Source organism: Zootoca vivipara, chromosome 4 (assembly GCF_963506605.1).
Source record: "Zootoca vivipara chromosome 4, rZooViv1.1, whole genome shotgun sequence".
Lineage (NCBI taxonomy): Eukaryota > Metazoa > Chordata > Lepidosauria > Squamata > Lacertidae > Zootoca > Zootoca vivipara.
Genome location: NC_083279.1, coordinates 69,303,811 through 69,317,828, shown reverse-complemented (window position 1 = coordinate 69,317,828; position 14,018 = coordinate 69,303,811). Strand labels below are relative to the sequence as shown.

Sequence of the window (14,018 nt, the reverse complement as noted above, 5' to 3'; positions counted from 1 at the left end):
AAGCCACTTATTAGCAGTTAATTTATAAAAATAAACATATCACATGCAGTGTTGGAAAAGGGTCAAAGTAGGCAATCAAGGCTGCAATCCTAACTACACTTAAGTGGGACTAAGTGTTATTGAACCCAGTGAAACTTATTCTGAATAAATATACCAAGCATCTTGCTATTATTTATTCTTTCAGAAACTCTGCTGAAAGCTCTTTGTCCTTGTAAAATTCTTAAATAATGTTTGTGTGTTGATCATTATTTAAAGAATAATGATTCTCTCTATTATTAAATATCCCAAAGGAGCATAACTCAGCAGGTTATAAAACGATGAACAGCTCGATAGTTTCTGGTTGTCTTGCATGCATTTGGTGTCTGTTAATACTTGAAGGAGTGTAGTGGACTTCTATCCTGGTTATTGAAATTTGTGGCAAGGCTTCTGTCTCATTCCACTAGGAAAGGATTTATATTCTCTCCTTCAAATAGATATTTCAAAGAATCTACTTGCATCTCTCATTCTTGAAATTGAAATGAACTGCACTAAAATTGAAATATTTTCATACTAGATAGTTACACCGAAACCTCACAATTAGATACCTCAGGTTATATGTATTTTTGAGCATTTATAAGCAGCCTTCTTTCTGAATGAGTCTTGATATGATTCCAAAACAGGCTATGTAGCCAACTGGTTATAATGCTATTATCACATTGTAATATATGCTTTTTGGAATAATCATTGAACACAACTGAATAAACTGTAGAGTCTTTAGTGAAGGGAAAGCAATAGGTGCTGGTATAAATGTCCCAAATGTCGTACTTCATATTTGATCAGTGGCTCAGCGCCACTTTCCAGATTGTTAAAAACTGTATGAACGATTGCTTTGACCACTAAGCCTCGCCGCAGATTTGTTCCAATATTATTTTGATACCCAAGTATACAGCATCACAGAACCGAAGAGCTTGCTGATAATGAACATGAGCATTTATCCCATTGGTACAGCAGACAAAAATATATAGGAAGACAAGTGATAGCCACAGTTTCACATCTTGTAGCTGGAGAAGCCTGAATTTTTGTGGAAAGAAAAACAAATGTAACAAAAGCAAGAGGTCCCTTTTGAATCCGAATGATTTTAATGTGAGCAAAAAGGAACTGCAGAATATAATCTGTAGCTATGATACTCAAATACTGGCAAGTAAAACATGCTTACATTTTGACATGTAAGTGGTATGTAAATTAAACAACAGCAGCAACCACCACCACTGCCTATAGGAGGAAGGGATGTAGCTCAGTAGTACAGCATCTCCAGGGAGAGACCCCTAACCCAAAAATCTGGAGAGCCACTTACAGTCACTGTAGATGGTACTGAGCTACATGGGCCAATGATCTGGTTCGGGCAGCTTCCAATGTTCCTATGCTTTGCACACAGAAGGTCCCAGCAGAGCAGAGGTTTTGCATGCATAAGCTCCCAGGTTCATTCCCTGGAATTTGCCTGGTCTGGGAAACGGTGCTGTCTGAAAACATGGTAACCTGCTGCCAGTTAGTGTAGGCAATTCTCATCTGAGCAGACCAGACTCAATTTAATGCATCTTCCTATGCTGTCTTACTAGAAGAAGCTATTAATGCCAATAATCTATTTTGGGTGGCACGAGGAGACCCCTGTCTGGATACTGTGCACACAATGTGACACAGAAGCAAGCACATTTACAGAGCAATCCTATACATGTGTAATAAGTCCTCTTACTGTGTTCAGTCAGGCTTGCTCCCTTGCCTAGGTTCACAGCCTGAAACCCAACTGGGAAAACAGTATGGGGCTCTGTGATGTATAGTTTAAGCACAAAAACCCAGCGGAGAACCTTGGAAGAAAAGGAGTTCAAAGCTGTGCCAGAGCACAAAGAACGCAATGAACTGAATACAAGAGGCACGAAAATAATGCCCTCTCATTTAGGTACAGGGATGTAAGTACCAGCAGAGACATTCTATGCTATGAGGTGGGTTTCCTCCTGGCGAGCCTTTGTTGATCAGCCATTCTTTTATCCATAGACCTGTTGCTTTAAAATCAGGCAAGATGGTCAACTTCACAGCGGATCCCTGTTATTTCAGACCTGATCCAATGATCACGAAACAATCACAATAAGTATCTCTGGTGCAGTAAATGGGGACACAGAATAATTGCCTCATGTTTCCCTTAGGTTTTACAATGGAACGAGTATGGTTGCCGCTTCTGCTGACTGCAAAGTTTCTCACAGTGACCGCGCAGTTCAATGGATACAACTGTGACGCCAACCTCCACAGCAGGTTTCCTGGTAAGTGTTAATTGAAACATATTAATTATAAGTCCTTTGTTAGCTTGTTTGTAGAGACTACAAAGCTTTAAAGTAAATGAAGCATTCGGAACAAACTCCTCATTAACCAACTAATGGTGAGTGAAATTCCTCTGAAATAGCACAGAGCTTGCTACCCATGGGCGCAGCTACACATAATAAAAACAGGGTTTCATCCTCTTTCGTGAAGACTGAGTTTTGTGCATTAATTGACTATGCAGAGAATACTTGCACAGATTGCTGTTGACAATATTTAAAATGGATTTTCTTTCTTTCTAGAAGTATAGGAAGCTATTTCCTTAGGCCCAAACAAGATATGGCACCATTCAAGCAAGGTTTATATTTTATAGAGTAAATACCTAATGTGCCACCTCTCTGATATGGACTGGGATTGTAGCAGAGGAATGTGTGTCCCAAAATGTAACCATGCCCTATCAGGATTTTAACCTGAATTTGAATCCCCATGGCTATTTAATCCTAAAACCCAAAAATCCTCAACCCACCTGTTCACGCTGACTATAGTTAGCAAACTACAGTTTCCATGGTTTTTGGGCTGGGGGTGGGTAGGCCAAACTGGTATGATACTGCTTTATATGCATAGTGCAGATGGAGGTCCTTGTCACTGTTCAAGGACACATTCTAACCAGACAAAAGCACTCAAGAAGGACACAGAGCAGGACAAGTGAAAATTGTGGTTTGGGGAGAGATTAGAGCATTGAACAGATTAGAACCTTGCTAGAGATTTCCTTCCTTTGCTTTAGTGCAAGTAATAGATCTTATCGAGGCTTTTTTCAGCCGTAACTGACTGGAACTCAGTTCCAGCACCTCTCAGGTGGGCATCATTGCCATTATAAGAGAACAAGGGAGGTGTTCATGGTGAGTTCTGGCACCTCTTTTTCTAGAAAAATAGGACTGGATCTTACCAAGAAGTACAACACAGGTAGTTGCCCTTAGTAAATTAGTATGTATGAAACAGATGTGTTTCCGATTCTTATATTACGTTATGTAAATAGGAATAGTTTCTTCTTCTTCTTCTTCTTCTTCTTCTTCTTCTTCTTCTTCTTCTTCTTCTTCTTCTTCTTCTTCTTCTTCTTCTCCTCCTCCTCCTCCTCCTCCTCCTCCTCCTCCTCCTCCTCCTCCTCCTCCATCATAGCAGCCAGTCCCTAATGCTTTCCCCCCATATCCAACTAAGAATGAAAATGGAGTCCAGATTATGCAGATCCTGGTCTCTGTAGACAGGATCATGTTTGATTGTCATTGATGCCCACTGAGCTCTATGCACAATAGTAGGCAGAAGTGTACCAGTAGTATTCTTGTCTGGATGAGGCTGGATCAGGAAGATGCTCTTAGAGCAGTGTTTCCCAACCTTGTGCCTCAAGATGTTTTGAGACTACAATTCCCATCATCCCTAGCTAGCAAGACCAGTGGTCAGGAATGATGGGAATTGTAGTCCGAAAACAGCTGGAGGCACAAGGTTGGGAAACACTGTCTTAGAGTAATGCACTGCACATGGGGTTGACTCTGAAAAGTGTTCAGAAATGTAAACCACTCCAGAATACAGTGACAAGGTTGTTAACAGAAAATACTAAATTCAGCACATATTAAAAGATCTGCGTAGGTTACACTGGGGATCAATTCCCCCCCCCCAATTTTCTGTTGCATGAGATTTTTCAACTGTTCTTATATGTTTTTTCAATGCCGATTTCATATCTGAAGTCGGTTTTGTTCTGTAAGCTCTAGTTTTTTTGCAATTCATGTTTTTCACTTTTCACCTGAATATTCGTTTTTCACAATGCAAGAATTAAATATTTTATTAAACACTTAGCCAAAGTAGTACAATATAATTATAAATGTAAGTGACTTATATAGCATTGAACATGACATGTATAAAATTGAAAATGACATGTATCTCTAAGTACAGTTGGAGGTATGCAAAAAAAAAAGTATTCCCTTGGGATACAGCATATACAAAAATGAAATTAGGTTAGAACAACTGCAGGTGTCAATGCATTCCCCAGTGAATTGTCAATATGTTTCTAAGTTTACCTTTGAAGGGATTAGGATATGAATATTTGAAGGACCATTCATCCAGGTCTTCACTGCAGGCCTTGCTTTGGGTGCCCCCTACATTGTGGTTATGTTGATAGGGCATTTTCAATGGAAGACCCTCCCTTGAAAGGTCTGATTAGCATCTGATTTTTTAAAAAAGAATTTTCTATAACTTTATAATTATTTGTGATAGAATTGGTTGAAATTTCCACCTACGTTTGCACCCTTTGAGACCATGAATCCTGCTACAGTTCAGAAAGAGTTCTTTTCTTGTAAGCGCATCAATTGCAGTTTTAGGGTGGGTTAAAAAGGAACCACTTAATATCCCGTGGTGTTTTGTGGGCAATTAGTCTGAAAATCATAGGCACAAGGCAGGTGCCTCTGAGTATGAAAGCTGCCAAATTGCGGACATATAGGCCAAGGGACATTTCTGCTAGGCACCATTTTCACCTCTGGCAAGCCCAAAATCATCCAAAGTGCTCCCTTTACCTTGGGATTTAGGATTTGTTTGAATCTGATGCACATCTCTAACATTTGCAGCTTATTTTACTAACATTTAGGACTTGTACTGCACCTCTTCCTTTCCTTCAAAGGTTAACATGTTATGCACTAACTCCCTCTCGAGGGGTAATAAATATTGTGTGTTCAACATAAGGAGATTGTTCTGATGGTGCAAGTATTTCTGCTTTCCTGATGGAATGATCCCCCATCTTCTACCTCTGCATGCTGTTCTGAAGGCTCACCTGATCCTCTAGAGAAGATGGGGAGAAATGGGGTGTTTGTGGAGGGAGGAGAGGGTGAATTAAGCTTCATTGCATGGGCAGGAGTTCTTCCGCTAGCTTCCAACCAGGACTGGCTGATTGAATCTGGCCCATTATTGATTTGTTTTCGCCAGAAGTGGTACCGTAGCAACACAAGAGTATCCCTGTGAGTCACTCTTGAAGTATGATTCTTCAACTGCTTTTTCACCCATATGATGAGACTTCTGCCTGAGTGGTAGCAGCTCCATATTTTGTTTGGTATGTAATGAGGATCTCACTAAAGATATAGAAAGGAGTTGGATAAAGTTTGTTTTTCAATACCAGATGTTCATGCTCTGTTCAAAAATATGCACATTTACTTAAATAAATAAAATGGGGTTACTTGTGAATGTTATGCTCAACTTTGCATTTCATAATTAAGCCCCTTAATAGATGCACTGGTGGACCTGGCACTGATTTATAACCAATGAGGTGCCCTGTAGATATTGTGAACTACAACTCCCATAATCTATCATCATTGGCTATTCTAGCTGGACTGATGATAGCTGTAGTCCAAAATACCTGGAGAGTACCACATTGGCTACCCTGGCCATAGACACTAGTTATCCTGGAACCAACTCTACGATTACAAATGGGAAACTGGAACAAACATTGTGCAATAACATTATGAAAATGAAAGGGCCCTTTTTCTACTTCAAAACACGACACTGTGAATTATTTCCTTATGTTTTCAGAAGTGTACACCTATTTCTTCATGCTTATTTTGTTAGTGGTAGCCAGCTTTTAGGAAGGTGTCTGCCAAAACAGGCATTTATTGCCTATAGATAATTTCAGATCTTTATTTTGAACAAGTGCTCACAGTTACTGCCAAGCCCACAAAGGGATCAGAAGCTAATTTGCCACCATGGGATGCATTTGGAAAGTATGCCCTGAAGACTGTAAAAATAAAGCTGATTCTAGACTTCACCTAATGTCTCTGCTGGTGATTTAATGCATCACAAAAAATATAGTTCAATCATGCTTCCACAACTTTATTGATTCAATTAAAGGTACAATAATACTGGTGATTAATTTTTTATCATCAAATTAGCAATAGTGATACATAGTGTATGCTTGGGGATTCCAAACACTTAAGGACTTTCCATCATGCTGTAACCTTTGAATTATCATGAACATAGGAAGCTACCTCATATCTAGTCGTCAATGCATTGTATTGGTCAATGCAGCTCAGTAATATCTACACTGAATTGCAGCAGTTTTCTGGCCTGGCAGTAGCGGATGGACAGTCAGGGTGGGCATTGCGGCATTGCTTACCCCGCTTCAAAACACCATGTGTCTCTGCTGGTTACTGAGAGGGAGATAGGCAAGGCAGCAGAAAGCTCAGTGTAGTGCAGTAACAGTGGTGGACCCAATCTGTTGTTGCTGCTGCCGCTGCCGTGCTTGCACCACACTGAGCTCCCTGCTGTCTTTCTCTGCTCCCTCTCCCTCTCAGTAACGGACAGCAATATGTAGAATTGGAAAAACAGATGAGAAACCCCACACCACCCTGCTGGCCGCTACTGAGATGGAAACACTGAGTGGGTGGCACATGAAAGCTGGCCTGTGAGCACAGTTCTGATACTTACTCATTCACTATCATATATACAGAGATCAAATATCTGATGCATTTCAATTTATCCTGCATTTCAATTTATTGTTGGTGATGGTTTAGTCCATTGCACTGTGTAGTGCAATATATTGTCGTACGCCACCCCAATCTCCATGAGCAGGGTGAGATTCCAGGAGTTTCAGGTGCTTAGCCATGGTTTGTGTTTCCTTCAGAAATTAGGCATAGCAGAAACTGTAGTGTCCTCATGATATATGGTTTTATTTGCACACATATACAACCTGCACCTAGATGGAGGAATTGCAGAGCACGCACATCCTATGAGGGTCTGGTTTCCCCTTTAAGGGTAGAATTGGTTTCAAATGACAGCAAAAAGCCATTCTCTGTGAATCTTAGTTCCAGCTCACATGGAGTTCTGCCCATCCTTCTCCTTCTCGCTGCTAACTCCATGGACTCCCCCAAAGCCACAATATTCAAAGTTGAAACCCTAAACCTTGCCTTTGCCTCTGCCCACTAGCTCCCAGCAAAGAAAGAGCCCAACTCCCCTTTGCCTGGAAATCTTGCCCTCTGGTTTCCTCAATGGGTTATCACTGGCCTTTGTCTGCTGAACTGGCTTGACTCATTAGCCAGCGGATTTCCATCTTTGGCAAAGTTTAATGAAACCTTGATTATTTCTAACTATTTACTAAACCCAGGAATTAGGATGAGGATATGACACCCAGGAATTGAGCACAATCTGCCCCCCAAACCCTATAACAGTGTGATGCTGAGCCAGACCAATCAGTAATGTCTACTCTGACTGGCAGTCACTCTCCAGGGTCTTAGGCACAGGTCTCCTTAGCCTTATCTACAGTAATTCTTTTAACTGCAGGTGCCAGGGAATGAACCTGGCAGCTCTTGCATTAAAAAGATGTGCTGTGCCACTGAGTTAATGCTCCTCCCTTTAGAGTATTGTAAGAATGGATTCTTGGATTGATACTACCTCCCACAGAAACCCATTATGAAGCTGATCTAGAGACAATTGCCATTTCATGCGATATGTAGAAGGAGCAGTACATTTACTTTAGACATTCAAGTCTCCTTATGTTGTCAAAAATGTAGCACGGCAATTCATCCTGGCAGTCCTAGTGCTAATAACTAACAGTTTTCCGGCACTTTAAGAGTGCTAAATCACTAAGAAGATCTAATAACTTCCCCTTTATTTAAATTAATGATCCATGCAGTGGAGCACAAAGAATAATTACAACGTGTAAAGAATTAACAAAGGCTCTGGTCTGTTCAACAATATTTACCCCATCTTATGGGCACTGAACATTGCTCTAACAAACACTACAGTGGCTGGCTCTTGATTATGATGTATTATGTTTGCAACTGGAGTCATAAATATATCCAGGATTTCAATACATTTGAACATATTTTCAGTCATCTTACTCTTCAGCAGCACTTCTACTGTTTACTTAAGACAATACTTCACTGAAAATACACATTTAAGGTTCAAACTCTTAGTATCCTTTGAGCATGTGCAAACTGTATTGGCAACCCAGAAGACTTGCACAGCTTTGACTCTCCCCTGCTTAATAGAAGCCGTCTGCATAACAAGCTGCTCTGACATGCAAGGGAGACCCAAACACAATCTGCAGTGCAACATTATAGCACTCATTCGGCCAATCAAAGTCAATAGCCTTGATATGCATGTGAAGCACAGTATATGTGAGAACTGGTTGAACATTTTGTTTTGTGCACAACCAATAGAACATTTGGGCTGGATCTATACTGATCTGTAAGAACCCTATAGAAAAACCGTAATATAGCTCTCAATGCAATTTTGCATTGATGATGGATTGCTGCTCTACAGCACCGTCTGGTGTAAATTTTTATAATGCATTTTTAACATAACTGACCAGTGTAGATTAGTTTCTGGAATGCTTTGGACAATCTTGGCATAATCCTTTGCTCTTAAACAAGGCAAAAGTATGAGAGTACGAGACTCCAGCCATCTTGTAAGGAGCAGTTCCTATGGATGAGCCCTCATTACATTTGCTCCCATACCTGGAATAAGAGACAGGACATATACAGTGTTCAAAACTCCCATTGTTCTAGGCGCATCTTGTGACAGGGAATTTCATTAGCGCAAGCAGTTTCTGAGCTCTGGGTGCAGAACTGTGCCTAAGATTTCAGTGGAAGGAGGACCTTTTTCTACTTCCAGCTACTCTCTGAAGACTGTACAAGAGACCCTCTTAAGAATATTAGGGGGGTGGGCAGGAGAAGGACTAATCCATGTGAAAAATGAACATAATATTTTAGCTGCAGTTCATTTTCAGCTTTGTTTTCTTGTTATAAAAAAGTGTGCCTAGACATTCCATTGTTGTGCCCATAACCTAGGTTTAAGGTGCCCTTTAGCTCCTAGCTTTCATATCTCAGTTTCTAACACTGAAAATATACCATTTGACTGAACTGGAGCAACAAAACTGAACTGCAGAGCAGACAAGTCATTGGATGCTGGCAGGTGCCACCTAACACAGCTCAGCCCCAGCTATGGACAAGCTTAACCTTGCTGCCTTGCTCCTGCTTCCAAGCTATGGGTAAGCAGAGTCTTGCTGCCTATCCCTGCTTCTCAGTATCTGTCACCTGAGGCAGCCACTTCACTCAGCCTAATGGTAGAGCTGGCATTGCTTGGAGAAGCATGGCGTTCAGCTAAGGATGTATATTCAAATGTGCATCTGCATCAGGACCACAGGGGAGAAATAAAGGTGTTTATATGAATGTTTTCTCTCTGAATAAGGCTGCAATGCTGAGTGCTATTCTGAGAATTACAGCTGTGATGACTAGTGGGCACTGCTCTCAAGTGAAGCTGATAAGGATTAAGGCATTAATATAGAGGGACCATGGATTGCTATAATATTTTCATAGCATTTGCTGATTTATTTTCTTTTAGCTTTTCTAACAGTTCCTAATAATGGGCTTATTGTTTTGTTGTTTTACCAAGAGTTTTCTATCACCTACCTATTCCACTGTGCTGACTGGAATTCTAAATTGCTATTAATAGCTGCTGTGTACATTTCTGGAGCCAAATGAATTGGGTGCTCAGAATACTTGCTCATCTGCATCCTACATTAAATGAGAATATCAGCGAGCAAAATGTGAGAAGAAATATTGTTTCCAAGGGCTAATTTTTGCGTAAAGGCTGCATAATGGTTCCTTGCAAGATTTAAAAAGTGCATATACTACATCATTTCGGGTGGCTTGAAAGCTTTGAATGCCCCATTTAATGAGGCTGGCTTTTTCATTATGATTCTTCTACGCCTAACCTTTTGTTCATGTAATGCTGCATTAAATGTCTGCTGTTTTGCATGGACCTTGGAATGGAATATGATACGCAAAATACGAGTGGTATCAATTTATTGCCACATTAAAGTTTTTTGGGGTGCATTTGCATGTTCACCATGCTCATCCCCGAGGGAAAAGGGGCACTGAATGTTTCTGAGAAGGGAGAGTCTCTTGTTCCTTTCCGCAAATGAAGGATGTACAAAAATGGTAAAGCAAAGTCACAAGGCAGGCTAGGTATCGTGTATGCGTGTGTGTATTCTAGTTGCTACCCTATCATGCATGCAGTACCATGTGATGCTCCTAAGGTATTAAGATAAACCAATGGGTCTTTGCTTTTACAGTGTTGTAGTTAGTTGGGGTATAAGAGAACACAGGGAAGGGTAGCTTCAGGACTTTTTCCCCCCAGAGAAGGTACAATGATGTAATCAGCTGGGGCAACAGGGTAATCGGTGGACCATCCTTGTGCTTGCCAGTGAATGTGATGATAAGGAGGCTTTCATGTTGTCCAGCTCTTTGTGACCGATTAGCATAGAGGAAGCCAGAGAACAAGGAAAATTATCAGGCCTTTCCTTTGGTAGGGTTCCTACATCAAAGCAGTGGCTTGTATGGTAATCCTTTCCTTGCAAGATTGTTTGCATTTCTAAAAGCCAGTTTAGAAGATTTTTTATTAAAGCTCAGGGTGTTCTACATGCTTATTCTCTAAACATCTATTCCATGACTGTCTGCTGATCCTAATAAATAATCTGCTATGTATTGCTGTTTTGGGGTGTGATGTGCACCAGGGCTGGCCCAAGACATTTTGACACCGGAAGTGGACCCCAAAGTAGCATCCCCCTCCCTGACAGGGAAGAAGGGATGAGGGAAGATCTATATCAGGAACAAGGGAGAAAGAAAGATGGACATCGGGAGCTACTAGCCTGGTGAATCCTGACACCCAAGGCAGTCAAATTAACTTGCCTACATCACTGGTGCAGAGCATAACCTCTTTAGTAGTGGTACCCACCCTTAATGGGAACTCTTTGTCAAAGGAGGTCCATTTATTTCCACATGAATTGCTTTGTTTTTAAGATCAAAAAATATAGATATATATAAATATATTTCAATAACTTCAATGTGTTTCCCTCCTCTTCACTTTTCATTTCAGCGGAACGAGATATCAGTGTCTACTGTGGAGTACAGGCAATTACTATGAAGATTAATTTTTGCACTGTCCTTTTTTCTGGTTATTCTGAAACGGATCTGGCATTAAATGGGAAACACGGGGATTCCCACTGTAGGGGATTTATAAACAACAACACATTTCCAGCGGTGGTCATTTTCATAATCAATCTCAGCACTTTGGAGGCCTGTGGGAATGCTTTAATGGTAAGATGCAATTCTTTTGAGGCTACGCAGTGAGATGGAGAAGAATTTCAGTTCAGTTTGCATTTTAGTTTGAATGGAACTAACTCCCAGCTCCCCAAACAATATGCAAACATTGCTATTCTTTGAAAGTCACACTTCTCTGAATTTCGTGAATTAGTAAAAACACCAGACAAAAATGTATTCTGTTTGCAAAAATGTGTGCATTAGGCAAAATTGCATTAAAGGTGTGTATATTAGAAGAAGTTTGCAGTGAAATGCTGATAATTGTTAATGAGAAATTTTATTTTTAATTGCAAACTGATGCATTGAGATTGGAAAAATAAGAAACGGGAGGAAACAAAAACTGGCAGATCATACTTGGTTACATTTCACTGCTAAAAAGAGAGAGAGATGAAGTATGAAGTAGAACATACTGCACAAGTGAGGGGTGCAATTTGCAAATACAAATGCCTGAAGTTTAAGAATGAGCAGCTCATTTTTTGAAGATTGATATGCAGTTATTGCTACAATCTTAAGTCTTACTCTTCCACTTCTGAATAAAATGTTTAGTTGTAAATGAGCCAACACATTTGCTGTAATGTTTTGTGATAATGGGACTGTTTGCACCACCCTCATCATTTCTGAAGGTGGAACTAAGCATAGGGAAATGTGTAGCTGCCGGTGTAAGAAGCATCTCCTCATCCCCTCTTCTCTTGTGGTGTCATGTACAAACACAAAACACGGCATTTCACTCTGGGTATTCCCATCCCCACAACTAGCATCCAGTGAGATGGATCTGGAGGGAAAACCTGGAGTGTGATGGCTTAGGCACATTCCTTCTGTACCTTCATGTTTTTTCATCCAGTAAATGTTGGAGTTGTGAGTATGCACAGAGATAGCACCTTTGTGGCCTTTTATTTGTTTTTATTATATATATGTGTGTGTGTGTGTGTGTGTGTGTGTGTGTGAGTGTGTGTAAAATGCCTCAAAAGGGACGCAGGTGGCACTGTGGGGTAGACCACAGAGCCTAGGGCAGGGTTCCCCAAACTAAGGCCCGGGGGCCAGATGTGGCCCAATCGCCTTCTAAATCCGGCCCACGGATGGTCCAGGAATCAGCATGTTTTTACATGAGTAGAATGTGTCCTTTTATTTAAAATGCATCTCTGGGTTATTTGTGGGGCCTGCCTGGTGTTTTTACATGAGTAGAATGTGTCCTTTTATTTAAAATGCATCTCTGGGTTATTTGTGGGGCATAGGAATTCGTTCATATTTTTTTTCAAAATATAGTCCGCCCCCCCACAAGGTCTGAGGGACAGTAGACTGGCCCCCTGCTGAAAAAGATTGCTGACCCCTGGCCTAGGGCTTGCTGATCAGAAGGTCGGCGGTTCGAATCCCTGGAAGCTCTATGCCAGCTCCCTCGGCCAATAATGCAAGATGAGCGTCGCAACCCCAGAGTCGGTCACAACTGGACCTAATGGCCAGGGGTCCCTTTACCCTTTATGTAAAATGCCTAGTATTCTGGAAATATTCTGGGAGCATGGGAGATTAGAAGAGGGATTATGTGCGTGTCTGAGCTATGTGAACCTGGTCATTGTGCTGAAATCTTGCCTGCATCTAATGATGGTTATCACGGTTTGACACCGTGCTTTTCTATCTGCTATGTCTCTCCTCTGAGATGAGCTCACAAACTGACAGCTGGATAGATAGAATCCAAGTCAATGAGTTCTTCATTCCTTAGCTGGCCATTCAAAGAATTCTAGCAATCCCAGTGTTTTTCTTGCAATAATGATAATGATACAGCATCAAGTGAAACAGTACAAGGTCAAATGCTTTGTGAGCTGGAGTTCACTGCGGAGGATGTATAACTGAGAGGGGACAATTAAATGGTTTATAAGAAAGCTAATTGAAATGAAAATTCTATTATTTGCGTATGCAAATATTCTGACACTTGGGTGTCATGGCAAAGGGTTGGTGTTAGTGTGCAAGACTAAGGACTGGGTCATGCCATCCATTTTCTTCCATTTACAGGTAGGTAGCCGTGTTGGTCTGCCGTAGTCAAAACAAAATAAAAAAAATCCTTCCCGTAGCACCTTCGAGATCAACTAAGTTTGTCATTGGTATGAGCTTTCGTGTGCATGCACACTTCTTCAGATACACTGAAACAGAAGTCACCAGACCCTTATATATAGTGAGAGGGTGGGGAGGGGTATTACTCAGAAGGGTGGAGGGAATGGGTGAATGGGTGATAGGTGTGGTAAACCTGCGCAACTTTGAGGGCATCCAAAGGGGAAATTTGCAGACCATCATACCTAACTCCTCATAATACAATGGTCTTCCAGATATGTTCCAATACACCTTGCTACCAGTACATTATTAATGAAAGTTCTAGATGGGTACGGTTATTCAATAGATGGTAGCCCTATTTATGTGTTCATAGAATATTTAGGGGGAGTGACCATGCATGTACTGGTTCTGACTCAAATATCCTTGCCTCTATTGGTACCCGATGGGACTGACAGGGCAGGAAGCAGAACCACCAACAGTAGGGGAATCCAGAGTCATTGGCAGGCAGAACCAACTAATTCTAATTTGGTTCCCATCCACCTTCTTGCTGAATTCAAT

The 14,018-nt window shown here is 41.0% G+C and overlaps 1 protein-coding gene across 1 annotated transcript in view; it reads left to right on the top strand.

Annotated features, from left to right (window-relative positions):
* Window positions 1-2,164: 2,164 nt before the first annotated feature.
* Window positions 2,165-14,018, top strand: part of ZPLD1 (zona pellucida like domain containing 1) — a 29,930-nt gene continuing 18,076 nt past the window's right edge. The window contains exons 1-2 of the mRNA XM_035116443.2: window positions 2,165-2,291; window positions 11,197-11,417. Coding sequence (XP_034972334.2) covers window positions 2,165-2,291; window positions 11,197-11,417 — 348 coding nt within the window. The remainder of the gene's footprint in view (window positions 2,292-11,196; window positions 11,418-14,018) is intronic.